We start from the raw sequence: 24139 nt of genomic DNA, 5'->3' as shown, positions 1-24139 counted from the left end.
TCTATCTGTCATTCCCATTTCTTTTGCTCCCTGTCACCAAAGAGAGCTTAGATGCCAAGGATTCCTTTAACCTTCAAAGGCATATGTTTTATCACAGTCACTGTACATATAAAAATGTCAGATCCTTCTTCATACAGTACTTGTTCTCCATGAGTTTCTGTGAGAAAGATGGAGGCTGGCTTTGCACCCTGGTTCTAATCTGATTTATTGAAGGCAGCCAGGCATGGGCTACAGTGGATCAGCTGAGCCATTGTGTTATAGTTTAGTGGTTCTTAAACTTGTCCTGGGGGACCCCCAGCTGTTTTCAAGATACTCCTAATGAATACGCATGAGGTAGATTTGCATGCCTGTCACTTCTATTATATGCAAATCTGCATATTCATTAGGGATATCTTGAGAAACTGACTGGCTGGGGGTTCCCCCAGGAAAGGTTTATGAACCACTGACGTTTGTTCTGAGATGCAAAAGCATAGCCAAGCAGTCACAGGACTGCTTATTCCCCCAAATCTCAGAATGGATTACATGCAAAATAAGAAATACACAATATAACACATACAAAATAGCCAGAAATTATATCACACAATGCTCTATCAATAGATTACAGCAATTAAGAGTATACAAATACAATAATGAGCAAAAATATACAATTCTCACTCTAGCATTCATGCAACCAAAATAATCAGAATAAATATGTTTTTAATGCCTTCTGAAACAATGCTCTAATAATAGAAGGAATCTGCTTACGAGCAGTTTCCAAGAATAGTGATCTTCCACACAAAACACTGCTCATTTGTGATTGCAATGAGCAACTTGGAACATAAATTGGAAGGTTCTCTGGACCCATACTTTCAAAAATTTTAAAAGCAAAAACCAATGCTTTAAAAATATGTTTAAATGTTTTGTTCTTATTCATTATGATCATTTTTAAATTCATAGTTGGTCTGACACTTGGAATTGCGAACTACAAAGTTGTAATCAAAATGTTTGAGGCTGCTTATAGACTTGGGGGCTTAGGCGAAGCCTGCTGTGCCACATCCAGGGTTTTAAAGGCCTACATTTCTGGCGCTTCCCCTAACCATGCCTGCTTCCATGTACTGTGTGCCAGTTGCAGATGCCCAGCACCTCCTGTTTGTTATGTTGTTTTATAATCAAATGTTTGATTATCACACCACTTAAAGCCAATTAAAAGCAAGTTAGGTGCCAGTAGGCTTACTTCAGGCCCCTATTGCCACCTAACTTTAAGCAGACTTTACAGAATTTCTTCCTCATTGTCTTGAGATAGGATCAATCTTATGACAATATCAGACAACTTCAAAACATTCAGAAAAGAAATCAAAACCCTGCTTTTCAAAAAATTCATCCAAATATCTTAACCCCTCCTCTTTTACCTCCAGAAGATTCACCTACCTTCAGATAACCTTCCCCCAAATTACCCACCTTAACACCTTCCAATTAAACAAATACCATAAATAGATTGTAATCTACCCTCTCTAACTGCATTCCATATGTATTTTTCATATAGTTCTTCACTGTCAGTTTAATTTCTATCCTATAAGTTCACATAGAATTTTTCTTTTTTCAACCATCTTTATTTTCTCTTTATTAATTTCCAGGTACTTTAGTTAGATTGTGAGCCTTCGGGACAGTAAGGGAATTTTTTAAGTACCTTCTTACTTCTCATTTATAATCTTAATGTATATTTTCTTCAAACCGCTTAGAACCTAACGGATGTAGCGGTATATAAGAAATAAATTACATTACATGATGGTGTTCAGCTGTGGTGATGCCAGTGACAAAGTTAGTGTTGTCACAGTGAAGGTGGCACTTTATGATGCTACTGTAGGCCTCGTCTCCCCCCTCCCTCCGTGAGCTCCGCTCAACTGGTAAGTCCCTCCTATTTATACCCTTCTTTGCCAACTCTGGACCGTCCCTTTTGTCTTGCTGCGCCTTATGCCTGGAACAAACTGCACAAATCTCTACGTCTCTGGCAGTGTTAAAGTCCAAGTTCAAAGCTCACCTCTGACACTGCTTTCAATTCCCATCTCTTTCCCAAACCTATTTGTCATGCCTGTTCAAGTTAGATTGTAAGCTCTTCCGAGCAGGGACCAGCTATATAATGTCAAAATGTAGAACGCTGCGTACATACCTTTCAGCGCTATACAATTAACCTTTTCCTATCGTAATAAATTTTACGTTATGCTGGTTCCAATTGTAATTATTTTAGCAAAGTTTTGTATTATTTACCGTTATCATTGTAAACATAATGTAAATAAGTTATAAGTCTGTAAATTTAAATATTTTGTGTTCCTGGCTCTTTATTAGTCCATACAGACTGTTTATCAACTATCTATGTCATTTTTGGAATGTCTTGTCATCCGGGACACACGATAGGAAAAGGTTAAGAAATAGCAGCAGTAGGTGGGTGCCAAAAATGTAGGCCTTGAAATTGCTGCTCTATATTTCTGGCGCTTACGGTGCCATCACATGATTGGTGGCTGCTTTTAAGGCGTTTATAGAATCGAGGCCAGACTGCCTCCGTTCAATGGTGTCCCAAGGGTGAAGGGCGCTCCTCCATGCACCCCTTCCCTTCCCATGTATCTCTTTAATGTTCACAACATGAGCAGCAATCCCAATCTGCTGCTCGCGCCAGTGTCATCTCTTCTTCTGACATCACTTCCTAGGTGCATGTTTAGGAAGTGATGTCAGAAGAGCTGGTGCAAGCAGCAGGTGGGGGTTGCTGCTCATACCGGGGAAGGGAAGCGGGGCACAGCTGGTGCCACCTAGAGGGCGCCTGGGGCAGACCGCCCCCCCTTACTACGCCACTACCTCTGTTTGCTTTTTCAGGGGCAGATTCTCGTGCGTGCTAAACCGGTTCCAGCTTATTTAGCATGCATGTATTTTAGTGGCAGATATTAAAATGGCTTATTATGGTCTTTTTTGAGTTTTCTAGCAGTCTCCGATGCAAATGTAGTACAAGGTCATTAATATTAAATTGAACACTCCAAGAGATTCTCTAACCTTATGCCACATTTGCAGTCAAAATTTTCCGACAGGTCTGGGTTGTCGTAGCCTTACTTTCTGATCAGTGCCTGAGTGCTGATTGGCTCAGTCACTGACAAGAAAGTAAGGCTTGAAAGCTCAGATCTGTCATAAAATTTTGCCGCCATCAAGCAACCCCCACCCCCCAGCAATGGGAATGATGCCCACTCCCTTACATCGCCAAGCAACACCCCCCTCAACAGCTGGAGAGATGCCTACTCCCTCCTGCCACTAAGCAACACCCCAACATGATACCCCCTGGTAGCAGGAGAGATGTCACTCCTGCCGCATACCAGCACCCTGCCAGGAGTGGGAGAGATGCCCACTTTAACAGACAAGCCTCCCCTGGCAGCAGGAGAGATGCCCACTCCCTCTCGCTGCTACATAACTCCTCTGTGCCTCCGACGACCTCATGCCCCCTCCCCCCTTGTTTACAATGGCTGGCCAGTGGGATGCCTACTCCCTCCGGACAGCAGACCAATGTTTCTGTTGGGAAGATTACGTCAAATAGTACAACTTTGAAACTCTTGGATGTCTTTTGTTCCCTTATCAGGTATCTTCAGATAAATTATTTTTGGTGCTCTGATCTGATCATCTTTTTGTCTTGTTTGCAGGATTACTTGCTTTTAGGGCTACTATCACTTGTTGATTAAAAGAAATGATTTCTTCTGCAAATACTTTAGTGAGTAAGCAGCCACCTACATAGTTGAAGGCACTCTCCAAGACCTGTGGCTATTAGTCAGAGTTGTGAATGTTTTCTCTAAATGAAAACTGCAGATTGGCTACTTTGATCTTCACACTTTCTCTAAGCATTACAGACCAGATGTTTTAGCCAGCACAGAAGCTTATTTTGGAGCCTCAATATTTTCAGCATGGGTTTGTTTCTCACCCATCTTAACTGCTTTGACACATTCCACAATTTCTGGACTTCTGTTTGTGATGCTAAGCCTTACCTGCTAATTTTCTTTCCTTCAGTCCCAACAAATGACTCCAGAAACCCACCCTAGTTCTGGGTTTTCCCCCCCAGTTTAAATATCTCTTCCACTTGGCTATTTAGACATTTACATATTTGAAAGATTTTAATGCTGTTCAGGAGGAAGAAGGTACAAAACCCTGCTGTTCAAGAACTTTGTAAAGGCAAGTTAATGCCATACCAAATATCTTATATCTCAGACATTGTCATAGTCATGTAACAAGTACCTGAACCTATAATTCTCCTGGAAATGTCCAGCTCACCTCTTTTATAATCTGCCTAAAACTGCGAGGTTAAGGCAGATTAAAAGTCACTAATATATATTATAATGGTTTCATATATGTTTACTGTTTTGTTATCTAAATACTGACTGAAGTAGCTGTTTACTGTCTGATAAGGCAGAGCTCGGCTTGTCTCAATCACCACCTGCTATTAAACATGCATATCCTACAGTTTCTGGGTTAGTGTGTTGGGGCCAAAAGAAAATTAGCAGGACATGATTGAAACCCATTACTGTTAGTCTGAGCTAAAGCTATCAGATTCTGGTCTGTTTTGTTCTGTTACGAATTAGCATAACTTGTAGCCAGAGATCTAAGGGAGTTTATATATAAAAAACAAGCATTCCATATTATCTGTGCCAGACTAGTTCAAATCAGTGGGTTATGGCCCCCTGTCAGAAGATGGAGCCAGATAGAAACAGTTCAGAACTGATTTCATTCCACCTAAAAGGAAGCTGGTGCTTCCTTCAGAAGTTAGTGCAGCAAATATGACCTGGGAAGAGTAGGCACAGATTCCTGCTTGTCTGATATTGCTACCTGGATGTCTCACCACCATCTAAAACAGGGGTGTCCAACCTGCGGCCCCGTGAAGTATTTTGTGCGGCCCCAGTCGAGGGTGATGCAGTGTTTTCCTCTGTTGCCCTGGGTGTTTACCGGCTTGCTGGCTCCCTCCTCTGTCTTGCTGCAGCGTTTGCGCAGCCCCAGAAACATTTTTTTCGGCCAGTGCAGCCCAGGGAAGCAAAAAGGTTGGACACCCCTGATCTAAAACATGGCCAAGACTGAGCACCTTATCTTTCCACCTAAACCCGTCTCTCCTCTTCCCCCATTCTCTATTTTTGTGAATGCCCTCATCCTTCCTGTCTTGTCAGCTCGCAGCTTTGGGGTATTTTTTCACTCATCTCTCTCCTTTCCATATCCAACAGACTACCAAAACCTGTCATTTCTTTCTCTACAATATTGCTAAAATCAGACCCTTCCTTTCTGATCATACCCTCTTCACCTCTCGCCTAGATTACTTCAACCTGCTTCTCATTGGCCTTCTGCTAAACCATCTCTTTTCCCTTCAGTCTGACCAGACTCTGCTGCATGCCTCATATTCCCTCAAGGTTGCTATGCCCACATTACCCCTCTCCTCAAATCACTTCATTGGCTCCGTTTCTGCATACAGTTCAAATTCCAATTAATGACATCCAAGTGTATTCACTCCTTAGCTCCTCAGTATCTCTTCTCTCTCCCCACACTCCCTCCCCCTCCGGCATGCTTCTCATATGTGTATCCTTCTCCTTTATGGTCAACTCTAGACTCCATCCTTTTTACTTTCTGCTCTCTCTACCTGAAATAAACTGCCTGACCTAGTACGTCAAGCTCCGTCTCTGGCAGTATTAAAATACAGACTCAAAGCCCACTTCTTGGAAGCTGCTTTCAATTCCAAGCTCTAACTGACCTGGTAAGCACCAATATCTGTTTTATTGTTCCCTCTAATTCCTCCACCTAAGCACTGTATATAGATGCACTTTCTTGTCCAGTTTGTCTTGACTAGATTGAAAGCTCTTTTGAGTAGGGACTACCTCTTCTATGTTTTGCTATACAGTGCTGCGTGTAGAGCATATTTTGAGTCCAGTGGATGCTGCAGGCAATGTCCTTTTGTGACTGATTTTCTTCCCTTGCAAATGGGCTATAAAAGGTTAGAATTGGCAGATCCTGGTCCACAGGGCACTAAATCCAGTGATGTTGAGAGATTTTCCCTTTCTTCAATCTTAGTGCAGCCTCTTTCTGGACTGTGGCAGATCGGGATGGGAAGGGTTATAGGGATTATCCCAGGACAAGCAGGCAGTATATTCTCAACATGTGGGTGATATCATCCAAGGAGCCCCATAGTGGACAGCCTCGCAAGCAGACTTGCTTGTAGAACTTTCAAAGAGTTCGCAAGTGCTGTATTTTAGAGGGGATAGCCGGAATTGAATGAGTCTCAAGATTCCTGAGAAATGTTTGCTTCAAGATAGGATTTATGGGAAGTCTCATGGTGTCCTTTGGTGGATAAGGCAACTCCATTTCGGCTACTCAGGAGTATACTTAGACTCAGATTGAAGATCAATCTGAAGAGCCTTACTCATATCAAAGATGAATCTTGAAAAGGTTGTTGACTTTGAAGCCGAAGACTCCTCAGGAAGCGAGGTGGAGCGAGACCTAGGCGCCACTGAGTAAGATGGAGAAGCCTCTCTGGAGTATTTAGAATGCATGTCGGTATCCAATGTAAGAGTCACAGAAGAAGCTCTTCTGTGTGATATAGGCGGAGTCAGAGAGTGCTTACATTTGAGAAACCTCGATGAAGAAGTCCCAGGAGTATGAGGAATTGAGAGCCTCGACTCGTGCCTGTAGAGACAGGCAAAGGAGGATTCCTCATGGATGGTCTCGAGAGAGGAGTCCTGGGCCTGGATGTGCCTCGAGGTGGAGAAGGACGAGGCGTTAAAAGTTTCAGAGTTTGAGACCTATACCTGGGCTTGAAAGAGGTCTCGATGGGCCTTGATGATCAAGACATAGGAGACTCCTTACTCTTCCGTGGAAACTCTTTAGTCTTCCTTGAAGCATAGTGTCTCGAGGACAAAGAGTGCTTCGAGTGAAACCTCGAACGAGACTTGTCCTCCTTGTCTCGAACAGGGTGAGATTCAGACCTGGAAGGTCGAGGCAAGGAGTCACTGGAGAACAATGGTCAAGACCGACGAGGTTTGTCTCTAGGTGCCTTGATAGAATGCTCAGGCTGGCTCGCAGGAAACAGGGTTGAGGCAGGAGCAAGCTGGGCCAAAACCGAGGTAATCTGTGTGTTCAATATGGCTTTCAGCATGTCCTCGAAGACAGTTACCGAGACCAATGGATCTGGTCTAGTAGGGGCAGCAGAGCGCTCCACTGAGGGCGACCTCAAAGATGAGTATTCCCTATTTTTGGAGGCACGCTTGGAAGAAGGTCTCGTAGAGGCCAGCATGACTGCACTCGTTGCCTGGATTGCCTGAGACTCTGCTAGAGGCTTCTTAGGTAGCGTACCTGCGGAGGGAAGAGGAGACTTGCCTGAGGCTGAGGCACAGCAGACAGGCCTTCGAGGTTGAGGGCGACTTGCTTGAGGTCAAGGTCTTAGAAGAAGAGGCCGCCACTGGGGTCGAGGCTGAGGCCTTTTCCGCAGACTGCTCCATAGGACCAAAGAGCTTTTTGCACAACATCTGCAAAGGGCTCGTTTCTGAAGGGTAGCACAGCGAGGGCAGGACTCGGGACAATGTTTGGGTCCTAAGCACTTTATGTCAAACAATGGGGGTCGGTTAAAGAAATAGCCCGGCTACACTTCTTAAACCCGGTAAGAGGCCAGGACATAGAAGGCATGAACAGCTGCAGCCAAACGAGGGCTGGTGGCAGGGCCTAAGCCTGAGTCCTGCCGGACGAAAACCGATGGAGAATAAATTTTGGGGGGTTTTTTAAAGGAGAGATGCGCTGCACAGTGACTTGTTATAGAAAAGAAATAAAAGAAAGAAAGGCGAAGTTTGAAAAATGGTAGAGCTGAGAAACAGGGCTTCTTGGCTCCGCGGAAAACTAAGAACTGAGGTACCTCACAGGAGACGCATGACCTACATTTGGTGGGAAGGCACTTGCGCATGCATGGTGCAGCACTCATGAACTCTTTGAAAGTTCTACAAGCGTCTGCTTGCGAGGCTGTACGCTATGAGGCTCCTTGGATGACATCATCCACATGTTGAGAATATCTGCCTGCTGTCCCTGGATAACAACTGTTACAGTAAGTAACTGTACTTTATCTCCCCCTCTGTTGTTTCCACTATGTCATGAAATAAAAGGCAATGACACACTGCAGATGAGGCTTGATAGTTCCCTGAATTAGCAGGTACTTTTGACCTGGTTTAGGAGAAGCCAGGGGTGATAGGTAAAAGGTTAGCAGCTGTCTGGGGTTCCCCCTCCTTTCCATTCAAGTTCCCCTTTTTCTTTGAGGGCACCATTGGGGGTCTGGGAAGCTCTTTGATTTTTCTTCAACAGCTATTAGAAATATACGCGGTGGGGCAGTGGATTGGCACAGTTGTCCCATGTCAAAAGCCAGCAGCAGGAGGGAAGAGAGGCCAAGGTAACACAGGAAGGGGAAAGGAGGGTGGGGACAACTGGATCAAAGACTAGGGAGAATGGGGACCCTGAATGGAAAAAGGACAGAGGGGGATGCTGGATGGATGTAGGAGGGGCTAAGGAGAGAAAAAGGGGGACATGCTGGATGGAAATGGGGGAGAGAGGAGGCAATAGGGACCCTGAATGGAAAAAGGACAGAGGGGGGATGCTGGATAGATACAGGAGGGGCTAAGGAGAGGAAAAAGGGACATGCTGGATGGAAGTGAGGGGAGAACCAAGTGAGGGGGGGGGCGGGGTAACACAGGAAAGGGAAAGGAGGGTGGGAATAACTGGATCAAAGACTAGGGAGAATGGGGACCCTGAATGGAAAAAGGACAGGGGGGGATGCTGGATGGATGTAGGAGGGGCTAAGGAGAGAAAAAGGGGGACATGCTGGATGGAAATGGGGGAGAGAGGAGTCAATAGGGACCCTGAATGGAAAAAGGACAGGGGGGATTATGGATAGATGCAGGAGGGGCTAAGGAGAGAAAAAAGGGACATGCTGGATGGAAGTGAGGGGAGAACCAAGAAAGGGAGGGGCGGGGTAACACAGGAAGGGGAAAGGAGGGTTGGAATAACTGGATCAAAGGGTTGGGAGAATGGGGACCCTGAATGGAAAAAGGACAGAGGGGGATGCTGGATGGATGTAGGAGAGGCTAAAGAGAGAAAAAGGGGACATGCTGGATGGAAATGGGGGAGAGAGGAGGCAATAGGGACCCTGAATAGAAAAAAGACAGAGGGGGGATGCTGGATAGATGCAGGAGGGGCTAAGGAGAGAAAAAAGGGACATGCTGGATGGAAGTGAGGGGAGAACCAAGTGGGGGGGGGGGGGCGGGGTAACACAGGAAGGGGAAAGGAGGGTGGGAATAACTGGATCAAAGACTAGGGAGAATGGGGACCCTGAATGGAAAAAGGACAGAGGAGGATGCTGGATGGATGTAGGAGGGGCTAAGAAGGGAAAAAGGGGACATGCTGGATGGAAATGGGGGAGAGAGGAGGCAATATGGACCCTGAATGGAAAAAAGACTGAGGGGGGATGCTGGATAGATGCACGAGGGGCTAAGGAGAGAAAAAAGGGACATGCTGGATGGAAGTGAGGGGGGCGGGGTAACACACTGGATGGAAATGGGAAGAGAGAGCGAGAAAGATGCAGAACATTCCCATCCCCCGTCCCTACAGGGATCGCGCGCTTGAGTCGGCCGTTGGTCTCGAGGCCGGAGCGCCGCCCCGCCCCGCCCCGCCCCTCCCCTCTTACGCACGCTCCATGCGTTTGTGACGTGCGATGCCGCGCCGCGCGCAGGCGTCGTGGGCGAGGCCCCGCCCCTCCCCTTCCGCTTCTGAGGGGTGACTCAGGAGCGCGCAGCGGAGGCGGGAAAGGAAGCGGAAGCGCCGCGAGCCCTCGCCTCCGCCATGGGTTCCGAGAGGGAGCCCGGGTGCGCGGCGGTGGCGGGGCCCCGGCGGCGGCGGCGGCGCCTCTCGTTCCACAGCGTCTTCTCGCGGCGCCGGGCCCAGGTGCCCGCCGCTGCCGCCGTCGTCGTCACCGAGGCCGAGCCGCTCCCGCCGCCCCGGGCCTCCTCCCCCGCCGCCTCGCTGCTCGAGTGCCCGCTCTGCCTGGTGCGCCTGCCCCCGGCCAAGGTGCCCGAGCTGCTGAGCTGCCAGCACCGCTCGTGCCTCGACTGCCTCCGCCAGTACCTGCGCATCGAGATCACCGAGAGCCGCGTGAACATCAGCTGCCCCGAGTGCCCCGAGCGCCTCAGCCCGCAGCACATCGGCCTCATCCTGCAGGACCCGCCGCTCATGCTCAAGTACGAGGAGTTCATGCTGCGCCGGTGCCTGGCCGCCGACCCCGACTGCCGCTGGTGCCCGGCCCCGGACTGCGGGTGAGGCCCGGGGGGAGGAGCTACGGCAGGGGGATGGTTCTCTACGGGAGTGGCAGGAGTGAGTGGGGGAGGGTTTCTACAGGAGGGGGAGGGGCAGGAGGGAGTGGGGAGTGGGGGAGGGTTTTCTACAGGAGGGGGCGGGGCAGGAGGGAGTGTTCTCTACGGGGAGAGGGGCAGGAGGGAGTGGGGGATGGTTTTCTGCAGGAGGGGGAGGGGCAGGAGGGAGTGGTGGGAGAGTTCTCTATGGGAGGGGCAGGAGGGAGTGGGGGAGGGTTTCTACAGGAGGGGGCGGGGCAGAAGGGAGTAGGGGGAGGGTGGAGGGTTCTACAGGAAGGGAGGAGAAACTGAGGGGGAGGGTTCTCTGATGCTGACTGCTATGCCCTGTTCTCTCTCCCCCCCCCAGGTACGCTGTCATCGCCTATGGATGTGCCAGTTGCCCAAAGCTCACCTGCGAAAGGGATGGCTGTCAGACAGAGTTCTGCTACCACTGCAAACAGCTATGGCATCCAAACCAGACTTGTGACATGGCACGCCAGCAAAGAGCACAGACTCTGCAGGTCCGAAGCAAGCACACCTCCGGACAAGACTCGGGCTCAGGTACATTCTCCCAGAGGGAGGAAGAGAGATACTGATCCCTGGCCCAGTCCTATAAGCTCTTATGATTTTCAAATGCAGAGGCAGACAGAGCTCGCAGGAATTGGGCAGGGGGATGGGAAAATTTGCCACCGTGTCTTTCTTGCGGAAGAAGAATCCTTTCATTTGTTATCTTGCTCAAGGCTTGAATTAGAGGCTGCAGAACTGTCCATGCAGCATCCAATCATTGTATTTATGATTCTGCTTTCATTATTAATGCTCAATCAACAGAGTCACACTTTAAGTTAGACCACTGATTAGGATATGCATGAAACTTATCTACAAGGCTGAAAAAATGATCAAGTTACTCATCTCTTGAAACACGCTGACTGCTTACCCGTACCCCACCGGCTTTCATAGACAGACAACATCACAACTATTACAATCTTTCCAACAAAATCTCCTTTCAGTTACTTTACTTTGCCATATATTTTATGACACAACACATAAAACAATCTTTCCTGTTGTAGCGTATCTTATGGAACACATTTCCAAGCCATATCAGGAATGAAACATCCTTACCCATATATAGGACAAATCTAAAGACCTTTATATTTAAGGATGCCTTTGCTCCGTAAAAATTCTCCTTCCTTAGGTAGTGCGGTACTTTACCTCTCCCCCTCCCATTGTGTAAGGCCTTAAAAAAAAAAAAAATATGAATATGAATATTGTATTTTTCCCCTTCCCCCCTTTTGTGTCTCTAGTCAAGCAGCTTATATGTCCTAGTTTGTTATTTTTATTTTTTATCGCTCTATTTTTAACTTTGTTGAAACCTATTGTAAACCGCCTAGACGTAATGATAGGCAGGATATCAAATACAGTGGTACCTTGGTTTACGAGCATAATTCGTTCCAGAAGCATGCTCTTAAACCAAAATACTCGTATGTCAAAGCGAGTTTCCCCATAGGAACTAAGGGAAACTCGCTTGATACGGGGGGGGGGGGGAGGGTGCCGGATCGTGGGGGCCGCCGTTCACAAATCGAGGCACGCTCGGTTTCCAAGGCGCCGATTTTGCAAATGTTTTGCTCGTCTTGCAAAACACTTGCAAACCGGTGCACTCGTAAACCGAGGTACCACTTAATGAAACCTTTCATGAGATCTAGCTTAATTCTTATAGAAATTTGCAATCTAAACTAGTATTTCTGAGTTGTGCTGTGTCACAACAGGTTCAAGGCGACTTACAATATAAGAAATTACAGAATATATATACTACTTTATAGCAGTATGGGCAGGGTTATGAACGGAGTAATGGTTCAATGACTATACTGGTATTAAACTTGATTTAGGTAGAGTTAGTTGTCTATGTTGTGTATACTTTCAAAGAAGAGGGATTTTTAAAAAAAATTTTCGGAATCTATTGTAGAATGTTTCCATCCTGATGTCCAGGTTGTTTCAGGTCTTGTTGCTAAAATAAGTGAAGAGCAAGTCAATTGTGTGTTTGTATTTAACCCCTTTGGGAGATGGGAGAAGCAGTTGAAGCAGTTTCAGTTTTCTGATTGACGTAGACCAGGAATTGACAAATAAGTTTGAGCTGTTCAGCAGTTTTTGTGTATAAGATTTGAAACATTATGTTTTTGTTTATTAAAATCTTTCTATACTGCCTATAAAGCCAAAAAGGATCAAAGCGGTTTACATCACAACTTAATCATATTTAAGAAAGGAACTCCATTGGAAAATAGGAAAGAAGAGTTTGATAGTTTGAAGGTGATTTGAATTTTGCAGGCAGCCAGTGTAAGTTCTTATAGTAAGGTCCGACTGTTGTGTTTTGAATCATCTGTAGTTTGCTCAGAAGAATAGATCTAACTAAACCTTCCCGACTCCCCAGATCCTAATGCATTTTCCAACTATCAGCCTTGTAATCTCTCTGGGAATGCCCAGGCCAATTCTTTTGTAAACCGCCTAGAACTGAAAGGTATTGGCAAGATAGAAGACACCAATGTAATGTAATAGAGTTTAGACCTGCATAGAGGGTGTTGCAATAACCCAGCTGAGACAGTATAAGCATTTGTGTTGGTATAGCAAAGTCAGGTGCCCTTGAAAAAATGGGTCCGATATTGTAAAAGGTTTTCTTCCTTAAGTTGGATACTTGAGATTCATATGATGGTTGAGTCGAGTGCGACTCTGAGGACCTTGGATGTCTTGTTGATATACAACATGGATCCTGAGGTTAGAGTTGCAGCAGGAGGAACTGTGTGAACTTTGGTTTTGTCTACATTTGGTTTGAGTTTATTGGATGCGGCCCAGGTCTGTATTTTGTCTATTCTATTTGATATTAACATTGTGTCATTAGTCACAATTAATTGGGATGAATAGAAGGTGATATATGCATATGAAAATATGCATTCATTGTTGTTGAATTTGATATGGCCTAGTGAGCTCATGAAAAGGTTATAGAGAATTAGTGATAATGGTGATCCTTGCGGTACACCATAGAACGCTTGCCAGATTTTTTGAAAACACTTCATCTTTGTAGGCAAGATATTGTCTGTTTTGTAGAAAGTCTTTGAACCAGTTAAGTACAGTTCCTACAATGCCTATTTCATTGAGTTTGTCTAGTAATAGTTGGTGGTCAACCGAGTCGAAGGCAGCAGATATATCAAATTAAAGGAGGATCACCTAGTGGCCGGCACTCAAGTATTGCTTGATTTTGGTGGTTAACGTCAATAACAGAACCTCTGCGCTGTGATTTGAGTGGGATGGAAGCAAGAGAGCTCTTCAATGTAGGAGGAGAGTTGTTTGCAGTGGATGTGTAGCAAGAAAACTGAATTTTTGAATATCTTCTGCTCAGACTGCCATCCCCAAGGCCTCAAAGTCAATAAAAAAAATCAAGTCAGTGAAATGCTCTGAAAATATGCTTGCTCTAGTTTCAGAAGTTGATGAGTGACATTGTTTCTCCCTTACAGCAGATGACATTAAGCCATGCCCCCGCTGCAGTGCCTACATCATCAAGATGAATGATGGGAGTTGCAATCATATGACATGTGCGGTTTGTGGCTGTGAGTTCTGCTGGTTGTGCATGAAAGAAATTTCAGATTTGCATTACCTCAGGTGAGTAGACGGGAAACTCATGGGTGGGGGAGGGGATCCTCCTGTGTAGGATGAATTTCAACATCTTGCTTTCTCTGTAGTCCTTCAGGCTGTACATTCTGGGGAAAGAAGCCGTGGAGTCGGAAAAAGAAAATTCTTTGGCAGCTGGGTACATTAATCGGTGCTCCGGTGGGCATTTCTCTCATTGCTGGCATTGCCATTCCTGCCATGGTTATTGGCATCCCTGTTTATGTTGGCAGAAAGGTAGGTGGAAGTTGGAATGTGTGGCTGTGAGGATTGGTTTTTTGCCCCTTGTGTCTATCCATGCAGCTGCTGTTTTTTTTGTCCTCAGATCCACAGCAGGTATGATGGAAAGAAAACTTCCAAGCAGAAGCGGAACTTGGCCATTACTGGTGGCGTCACGCTGTCTGTTATTGCTTCACCCGTCATTGCTGCTGTGAGTGTAGGTAAGAAACGGAAGTCATACTGCGTGCGCTGTCTTCACCTGCCCACCTAGTATTTGTCCAGTCTTCTGAAAGACTGCCCTATAAGTTAATTTCCTTTCTGTGAAGAAAAGTAATCCTGTGTTCTCTCATATCTTCTGCTTTCCTTTCTCAGTCGAAAAGTGGTTGAATTTACTGCAATGCATGCAACCTTATGGATAACTGCCTCTTTGCTAGGGTATATGCTTTTAGATTCTAGGGCTTAGAGTGCAGATTCTGCATTGTTTGGGTTACTGTCTGTCTGCAGACATATAACTTCTAGAACTGGAAGATTGTTGATTACTACATTACATTTGACTGTGTTGTGAAGATGTGTGACTGTGTTGTGAAGATGTCTGGCTGTGCTGGTGTTCCCTGGGTATTGACGACTTTTGATAGGACAGAGTACGGTATTGGGGTTCAAGAAGGGATTAGATAATTTCCTGAAGGAAAAGGGAATAGAAGGGTATAGATAGAGGATCACTATACAGGTCCTGGACCTGATGGGCCGCCGCGTGAGCGGACTGCCGGGCAAGATGGACCTCTGGTCTGACCCAGCAGAGGCACTGCTTATGTTCTTATGGTGCTTGAGTGGAAGAATAGCCTAATGGTTAAAGGACTAGGCTAAGAACCAGAGAAGCCAGGGTGATCTTCAAATTAGATTGGATAGGGACAGGGGAGGTACTTCCTGTACCTGAATGTAACTTGCCTTGAGCTATTGCTGAGAAAAGGTTTTGGTGTGACGTGCTATATATACTTGGCTTTGATCTGTCATGGTGTTTTCTTTCTTCACTTCTTTGCCTCCAGGGATCGGAGTGCCCATCATGCTAGCTTATGTTTATGGTGTGGTACCAATATCTCTCTGTCGGGGTGGTGGTTGTGGAGTGAGCACAGCAAATGGCAAGGGGGTGAAAATTGAGTTTGATGAAGACGATGGACCAATCACAGGTGAGATGTGCTGGACTCCTAAACTAGAGAGTTGCGCGGGGACAGAAATCCCACCCGTCCCCGCCAAAGTCCCACCCGTCCCCGCGAAGAATCCCCTCCGTCCCCGCGAGGAATCCCCTACATCCCCGCCCGTCCCTATAAACTACAGAAATAGTTATTTCATTTAATTATGCTACTGAATTAAAGGCTCTGGTAGAAACCCATTTAAAAATAAGCAAAAAGACTTTATTAATTTGGAAATATTAATTGGGAAGAATACATACTTTGTAAACGGGTTTCTACCAGAGCCTCTAATGTTTATAAATTTTTATCAACACAACTAATATACTACTTTATCCTTAAGCAAAAAAAAAAAAAAGAATTTTTTTCCTACCTTTGTTGCCTGGTTTCTGCTTTCTTCATGTTCTCATTCAATTCCTTCCATTCACTGCCTCTCTTCTCTCTGTGTCTTCCATTTGCTCTATTACTGTGCCTCTCCCTTTCTCCCCCCTCCCAAATTGGTCTGGCACCCATCTTTTTCCCTCCGCTCCCCCCATAGTCTGGCACCTCTGTCTTCTTCCCTGTCAGCGTCTTCTCCCCATTCCCTCTTCCCCATTTCCTTTCAGTGTCCTTCTCCCCCACCATCTTCCTCATGTCCTGTCAGGCAGCATCCTTTTCCCCCCCTGCCTTCCCCATGTCCTTTCAGCGTCCTTCTCCCCCCTCTGTCTTCCCCATGTCCTTTCAGCAGCCTTCTCCCCCTCTGTCTTCCCCATGTCCTTTCAGCGGCCTTCTCCACCCCTGTTTTCCCCATGTCCTTTCAGTGGCATTCTCCACCCCTTTGTCTTCCCCAGTGCTTTCAGGGTCCTTCTCCCCCCTCTGTCTTCCCCATGTGCTTTCAGCATCCTTCCCCCCCATCTCCCGTTTACCCCATGTCCTTTCAGCGTCCTTCTCCACCCCTTTGTCTTCCCCAGTGCTTTCAGCGGCCTTCTCCCCCCTTAAGCGTCTTTTCTTCTCCACTCCACCTTTCCTCCCTCCCTGCCCCTTATCTTTGTGGCGCTTCCGCACCCGACCGACAACAGAACAGGCCCAGTTGGACAAATCTCCCTGTCCTGTAGCCGCGAATCTAAATTACCTTCTTACAGCAGCTGGAGTAGTGAAGCTGCTGTAAGAGGTAATTTAGATTCGCGGCTACAGGGCAGGGAGATTTGTCGGCCGGGCCTGTTGTCGGTCGATTGGGGGACCTGACCGGCTGTGCACATTCTCCGGGGCGGACCGCCCCCTCTCCCCTCTTTCGTACGCCATTGCCTTCTTCCTACCTGCCCTGCCGCACACAGCCGACCGGAAGTATTCCTGATGTCAGCACTGACGTCGGATGAAGGGAGGGCTTTGCTTAAGCCATCCCTCCAATGTCAGCGCTGACATCGGGAAGACTTCCGTTCGGCTGTGTGCTGCGACAGGGCAGGTAAGGAGGAGGAGACTACCCTCGCGGCTCGAGTGCATTGCGATCCAACCCCGCAGGAACCCCGCGACCTTCGGAGGCGTCCCCACGGGATCCCCGTGACCCTAGGGGGCGTCCCCACAGGATCCCCGTGACCCAAAGGGGGAACCCGCGGGTCCTGCGGGATTCCCGTCATCCCCGTTCCCGTGCAGCTCTCTATCCTAAACCCTTGCAGTGTGAAGTCTGAGCTACTATGACTTTTATTGTTTTATGTTTTTAATTCATTTTTACATATTACAACAAGTGTAGAAGAAAAATCATTCGAACTTATAAATATACACTTGATTTTCATATATCATTAAAAATATAACTTTTCAGCCAATATCTATATGCTATAATATTTTAAATATTATGAACTATTCCTAGTATCTAAACATAGTATGACTTTTATTTATATGATGGAAGCAGAGCACTTCCCACAGTGGAAGATGTCCCTTAAACTTCTGGCTGGCTGTTAAAGGGGATGAGTACAGGCACCTCTCAGTGGGCTGAATTCTCAGGTTATAATCCTGAGAATGGAAGAGTATTTATTATGCATTATTAGCAGGAAACCTGATTTTCACAGCTGAGTATTCTCCACAAAGGCTGTAGCTGGAGAGTGTGGCATAGTGGCTAGAGCTACAGCCTTAGTTCAAACCCCAAACCCCACCCTGTGACTTTGGACAAGTCACCTAATCCTCCACTAGCCAGGTACATTAGATAGATTGCGAGTCCACTGGGACAGAGAGAGAAAAATGCTTGCAAACCAGCTTTGAGCGTGGTTGTAAAACTACAAAAGGCGGTATGCATGTCCCAATCCCTTAAATATTACTCATCAGAACATTTTACAATTAAAGAAATGGGAAGATAAAGTGTTAAGAGTTTCTAATGCTTTGATGAGGTTGTAGCTGGTCTTCAGTTGCATTTCTGGGGTTTTTGGCTTTGTTCCTGTTTCAAATATTTCCTTTATGGGATGGAAAGAAGGATCGACAAACGAATTGATCTTTTAGTTAGTAGTAATGGGATCACTGAAACTTTATTGCATGAATACAATTCCTTGGATCCAGAGGAACCGAAACAACTTTAGTTGCCAAAAAGCCCACCTGAGCGGTCTGTCAAATGGAATAAAGCACAGTTACTTACCGTAACTTATCCAGGGACAGCAGGCAGATATTCTTGACTGATGGGTGACGGCACCGACGGAGCCCCGGTACGGACAATTTTAGAGTGATTGCACTCTAAGAACTTAGAAAGTTCTAGTAGGCCGCACCGTGCATGCGCGAGTGCCTTCTCGCCCGATGGAGGTGCGCGGTCCCCAGTTAGGATAAGCCAGCTAAGAAGCCAACCCGGGGAGGAGGGTGGGACGCAAGAATATCTGCTGTCCCTGGATAACACCTGTTACGGTAAGTAACTGTGCTTTATCCCAAGACAAGCAGGCAGCATATTCTTGACTGATGGGTGACCTCCAAGCTAACAAAAAGAGGGATGGAGGGAAGGTTGGCCGCTATGAAAATAAATGTTGCAAAACAGATTGGCCGAAGTGTCCATCCTGTCTGGAAAACGAATCCAGACAATAATGAGACGTGAACATATGAACTGAGGACCAAGTAGCAGCCTTGCAGATTTCCTCAATAGGAGTTGATCTGAGGAAAGCGACAGGCGCTGCCATAGCTCTAACCTTATGGGCCGTGACAGAACCTTCCAGTGTCAGTCCGGACTGAGCATAACAGAACGAGATGCAAGCAGCAAGCCAATTGGATAACGTCCGTTTAGAAACAGGATGTCCCAGCTTATTTGGATCAAAGGATAGAAAAAGTTGGGGAGATGATCTGTGAGGTTTAGTGCGCTCTAAATAGTAAGCCAAAGCACGCTTACAGTCCAAAGTATGCAAAGCCTGTTTCAAATATTTCCTTTATGGGATGGAAAGAAGGATCGACAAACGAATTGATCTTTTAGTTAGTAGTAATGGGATCACTGAAACTTTATTGCATGAATACAGTTCCTTGGATCCAGAGGAACCGAAACAACTTTAGTTGCCAAAAAGCCCACCTGAGCGGTCTGTCAAATGTAATAAAGACTAATATGTTTTATTAAAACTTATGACAGGTCCAAGCATTTTACAAAATTTAGAAAAGAACTCCATTTAAAACAGGACAGATCTACATAGCTCTAAAACATACATACAAGAACATTCCTTTCTAGATTTACCATTTATAATATACCTCTTGTACTAATGTTAAATTACAGGATGTCTGCTAAGAGTCCCGATTCCTCTAATGTATGTGAATTGAATCAGATACTCCAAATGCTTCCTAAAACAAATGAGTTTTCAACAAAGTTTTAAAAGCCTTAAATTTTCTTCCAGCCTTATATCCCGTGTAAGAGATTCCATAAAAAAGGAGCAATAAAATAAAAAGCTTTCTTCCTAGTGGATTCCCATTTTGCCCTGTTTGCCGATGGAAGGACTAATCTGTTGTTTTGAATAGACCTCAAAGTTCTTGATGGTGAATAAGGGATCGTCAAGGAATGTAAATATCCAGGTTGTTGGAAGTAAAAAGCTCTATGTGCCAAAATTAGAGCGTTAAAACGGATTCTATAAAAGACTGGTAACCAATTAAATTGTAGACAGAGGTAATAAGGTTGATCCTCCGCTATAGAATTAGATGGAAGTGATATTAGTTTTCTTGATGTTTTAAAGTATAGTTAATGGCAGCATTTTATTCAAACAGCTTGTGAAACTGGGAATGGGGATGATCAGGAGCTGACCCCCTCCTCTTCATTCAATGTGCATGTCCTGTTCTTAAATCTTCTTGTAAACCGCATTAAATCTTAGCATGAAAATGTATGGTATGCTATCAGGCCAGGTAGTGGAGTTCCTGAGGACGCCATCTTATCTTCTTGATACATGGCGTTTCTGAGGCCATTCCTTTGTAACATTTCAGGACTGACTTTCATCTATTTCTTTAAAGATATAAAATGGGCAAAGAGCAAACAATTTAAAATGACTCCTAAAGGCTTGATTGGTAGGGAATAGGGGTATGAAGGATGTGGACAAGCCTATCTTGTATACTGGAGGTCTTATATAAGACTCTTTGCTGGATAGGTTGTTAAACATTTCACCATTTAATTTCATTGCCATTTCTCTCCAAATGAATTAGTGCTTCTGTAATTATTTGCACCACTGCCTGGATTTTACCACTCAGATGTTCAGTCCCTTTAAACCTATATTGATGCAGCTTTGTTAATTGTCGGGGTGTTTCTATTGAAAGTTTTGAAGCTTGTTTTCTTTACCAGTGAAGACATTGGGCCCTGGCTGTTCATCCGAGCAAGTCTCTGTTTAGTATTTAATCTGAGTCTTAAGTGTTAGCCTCCAAATTGGATAAGAAAATAGATAACTTTGGCAGGACTTGTCCTCTGATCCTTTGGAATCTACTGCTGGCAGAAACCCCTCAGATTTTAAATTGCAATTCTTTTCTTAATGTGTATTTTATTGTTTTTAATGTTTGATCTAGGATTCATTGTTTTAATTTTGAGCTATGAGAAAGGTGGGACCTAAATGCCAGCTGTAAGTAGCTTGGGGGGGGGGGAATGGAGCAGTTCCTCATGCAGTCTGAAATGACACAGTACTGAGCACTTTATGTTCTGGAACTGAACCTTCTTCTTTGTGCAGTGGCAGATGCCTGGCGAGCTTTGAAGAACCCCAGCATTGGTGAAAGCAGCATTGAGGGGCTCACCAGTGTCCTCAGCACCAGTGGGAGTCCCACCGATGGACTTAGTGTCATGCAAGGAAACTACAGTGAGACTGCCAGCTTTGCTGCCCTCTCGGGCTCACTTACTGGAGGCGTTCTGTCAGCTGGGAAGGGAAAATACAGCAGGTAATGCAGCTTCCTCCAGTCACTGGCTTCTGTGCTTTCTGGGCTCAAAACTGCCCTGTCTGACCTCCTCTCTTGTTGCTGTTTTTGCAGATTGGAAGTTCAGGCTGATATTCAGAAGGAAATAGTCCACAAGGACTCTACAAGCGATAATGCCAGTACCCGAGCCATGGCAGGTTCCATCATTAGTTCATACAACCCTCAAGACAGGTGTGTAAGATGAGACATGCTCTGTCAGCAGTTGCCATGTGTCTAGAGACGGAGATGCATGCTCCTCTGGGGTGACTTTTGCATAAAAGCAGAAACCACCACTCCTCATAAACTACTTCAGTCTTTGTGTTTAATATGAGGCAACCAGAAAAACATCTATAAGTGGGAAAGTGTTTTAAAAGTAGTTTATGGATTTTTGGAAGGGGTGAGGGAGTGGACTCCTGGACTTGTCTCTCTTTTTAAAAAAAAAAGTGCTGTTTCTTCCCACAGAGAGTGCAACAATGTGGAGGTCCAGGTGGACATTGAGGCCAAACCAAGCCATTACCAGCTTGTCGGTGGCAGCAGTACAGAGGATTCCCTTCATGTCCATGCCCAGATGGTGGAAAATGAGGAAGAGGAAGATGAGCAGGCCTGTAAAAGCAGGGACTTTCTGGCCAGCAGAAGCTGCGATGTCAGCCTTGCGCAGCCTGAGAGTATCCGCAGTGAGCTGGAGAGCTCAGACACTCAGTCTGATGATGTTCCAGACCTGACTTCTGATGAATGTGACTCTCCTCGGCTTCAGACTCTTGCCTGCACAGCCAGAGGCACAGAAAGTCCAAATGCCCGAGCTAAGTTTGAATACATTGAGGTCCATGTCTAATTTATCATTTGCACACACCTTTTTCCCCAATGCACTTGTGGAAAGAAAGCACATATGTCTTCAGGTTTGATTTTTATTCGTTTTGTTGTCTGAGTTTCTCTTTATTTTTAATAAATTGTGGTCAGGCAGTTTTACATGGGGGTAAGAGATGATTCTTGCTGACTCTTGAAGGGGGTCTGTTTTATGTAGCTTTGGTAGGGAATGAGAACATTCCTTACACAGTGAGTGAAGTGTCCAGACCCCCAACATACTCGGAGGGGTGATTCCCTTTCAGGCAGCTTTGGGACAATGTTGTGGTCTTCCTGCATGGATGTGGTCAGTGACTTGGGGTGCCTGACTGTGATCAGCAATGTCCTGTTTTCTCTGGTATCCGGCCTAAATAAAGTCAGGGGACCCTCAGGGGTCTTCATTTTTCCTGGCCCTTTCTCCCCTCAAAATTAATGAAGTGAGAGGAAAACAAGAGGGATATTTTTAGGGAGCCATCCCATGGTGCCCTCCTGAGCCCCCTGAGGTTGAAGTGTTGTGGTGTATATATGTTTGTGTGTTAAAGTGCCATTGAAAGGGGGTATTGGGGGGGAGAGAACTAGTTGTAATTTTGCTTGAAATGAACATATTTTGTAAAATATTTGAGAGAATAAAATCTTTTAATAGACAATTAGATGGTTTTGGAGTTTGTGGTGCCTTCCCCTGCCAGACTGCTGTGTACTTTTCAAAAATGGGGAAAGGATCACACATGTATTGAGTGAATGACAAGCTGGGTGGTAGCAATCGCCAAACAGTTTGGTTTGATATATCAGCTAGAGTGGAGGGTGGCCACACAAAACTCAGTCCTGGATTTCAAACATGCGGACTTTAGTAGAATGTGGAAGCCCTAACCCTGAAGGAGAAAGAGATTGAAGGGTATAGGTACAGGTACTAAATGAATAGGGGATGAATAATTTAGGTAAGGACCAATTACAAGTCAAGGGGCTGCCGTGGGAGCGGACTGCTGGGCGCGATGGACCCCTGGTCTGACCCGGCGGAGGCAATGCTTATGTGCTTATAACCCCTAGGCCGCTCCTCCACAAGTTACTGAATATAAAGGCTTATACAGTATCTCCAACTCAACCCTGCTACCTAAAACCACCTACCCATCTTCCCCATACATACACTGTAACAGTTTCAGACACACAGACCCAGTGATATGGATTTGGACCTTGGATATAATTATAATTTTTTTTCAAACTCAAACGGTACTTCCTTCCATACTCCAGACGGTTTGTAATCTAGGCATTTAAACTGGAAAGTGGGGATGGCATATATCTGCGGGTTACTTCCAGTGGTCTCCCACAGCACAAGATGTGACAGTAGTAAAGATAGCAATGTAAATAGCAATCTTAGTAACGCAGTAGGAAGCGAGATTTAACAAAGAACTATGAGATTGCTGCTGAAAGGTAGCTGGAAAGCAGTGACCACAAACACTCACAGTCTAAGCAACAAAATTCATGATCTGCAAGCCCTAATGTTAGCGACAGTATCTTAAGTCTGCCTCTTATCACAGAGACATGGTTCAGTGATTCCCATGGATGGAACGCAAACATACTGCGCTATAATCTTTTTAGAAGGACACAGAGGGCCGAAAAAGTAGAGGAGTAGCTTTCTATGTAAAGACCAATATCCAAGTGATTGAAATTAAGGGGGCCTGGGGAAAAGAAGAAGCAATATGGATCGCTCTGAAAAGAGAAAATGGAACGTCTGTGTTGTCTACAGACTTCTGACACAATCAGAACAAATTGATAAAGATCTGGTTGCAGATATCCAAAAATTAGTAAAGAAAGGGGAGGAGCTATTGCTGGGTGATTTCAACCTGCCACATACGGATTGGTAAGTTCTGTCTCTGCAGAATCGGAAAGAAGTAGAGAGATCGTGGATGCCTTTCAAAGTACTCTGCTTGGACAAATGGTGACAATCTACAAGGGAAAGGGCGGTGCTGGATCTGGTATTCAAAAATGGGGGAAGTGTCACATGTCCGAGTGTGACAAGCTGGGTGGTAGCATTCGCCAAACAGTTTGGTTTGATATAACAGCTAAAGTGGAGGGCGGACTTTAGTAGAATGTGGAGGTATCTGAAGAAAGAGCTGATAGGGTGGGAGGACATAAGAGAAGTGGAAAAACAGTGATCCAAGCTGAAAGGAGCAATAAAAATGGCTACTGACTTTTCTGTGAGGAAAAAGGAAACCGATATGGTTCTCTAAACTAGTGGCAGAGAAAATAAAGGCAAAAGAGTTGGCACTTATGAAATATAAAAATCCTCAAGAAGAGGAGTGCAGAAAGGTTATGATTTCTGTTTGTGGTATTTTACGGAATTTGGTATTATAATAAAGGGCTGTTTCCAGTAGTTGAATTCATTGTGGACTGGAATTGTTTACCCCTGTACTAAACACTTCTGTGTTCACTGAAGAAAATCCTTGAGATGGACTACAGTTGGCTGTCAAAGTTCCACATGAGAATGGAGTGGATACCACGCCATTCATGGAAGAAAGTGTTTCTCTCGACCCAGTTCCCAGGACA

The 24139-nt window shown here is 45.5% G+C and overlaps 1 protein-coding gene across 2 annotated transcripts; it reads left to right on the top strand.

The window, feature by feature from the left end:
* Window positions 1–9740: 9740 nt before the first annotated feature.
* Window positions 9741–22245, top strand: RNF19B (ring finger protein 19B). 2 transcript variants are annotated; one of them, XM_033956571.1, is made up of 9 exons: window positions 9741–10322; window positions 10726–10919; window positions 13862–14003; window positions 14084–14246; window positions 14335–14449; window positions 15272–15412; window positions 20539–20743; window positions 20834–20950; window positions 21221–22245. In XM_033956571.1, exons 1-9 carry the CDS (start codon window positions 9853–9855, stop codon window positions 21588–21590), a joined length of 1917 nt encoding a protein of 638 aa, XP_033812462.1. In that variant the 5' UTR covers window positions 9741–9852; the 3' UTR covers window positions 21591–22245. The 2 variants fall into 2 exon arrangements, with proteins under 2 accessions (XP_033812462.1, XP_033812461.1); XM_033956570.1 differs by having other exon boundaries at window positions 9742–10322; window positions 13859–14003.
* Window positions 22246–24139: the final 1894 nt, after the last annotated feature.

This window comes from Geotrypetes seraphini, chromosome 8 (genome assembly GCF_902459505.1).
Source record: "Geotrypetes seraphini chromosome 8, aGeoSer1.1, whole genome shotgun sequence".
Lineage (NCBI taxonomy): Eukaryota > Metazoa > Chordata > Amphibia > Gymnophiona > Dermophiidae > Geotrypetes > Geotrypetes seraphini.
The sequence above is the reverse complement of the archived record's forward strand: the minus strand, read 5'-3'. Positions and strand labels throughout refer to the sequence as shown.

Excerpts from the sequence above, each read along its gene's own strand:
- RNF19B (XM_033956570.1), top strand. The coding sequence starts at position 9,853 with ATGGGTTCCGAGAGGGAGCCCGGGTGCGCGGCGGTGGCGGGGCCCCGG. Across the intron at positions 15,413-20,538 it reads AGACGATGGACCAATCACAG|TGGCAGATGCCTGGCGAGCT; the intron begins GTGAGATGTGCT and ends TTCTTTGTGCAG. Across the intron at positions 20,951-21,220 it reads TCATACAACCCTCAAGACAG|AGAGTGCAACAATGTGGAGG; the intron begins GTGTGTAAGATG and ends TTCTTCCCACAG.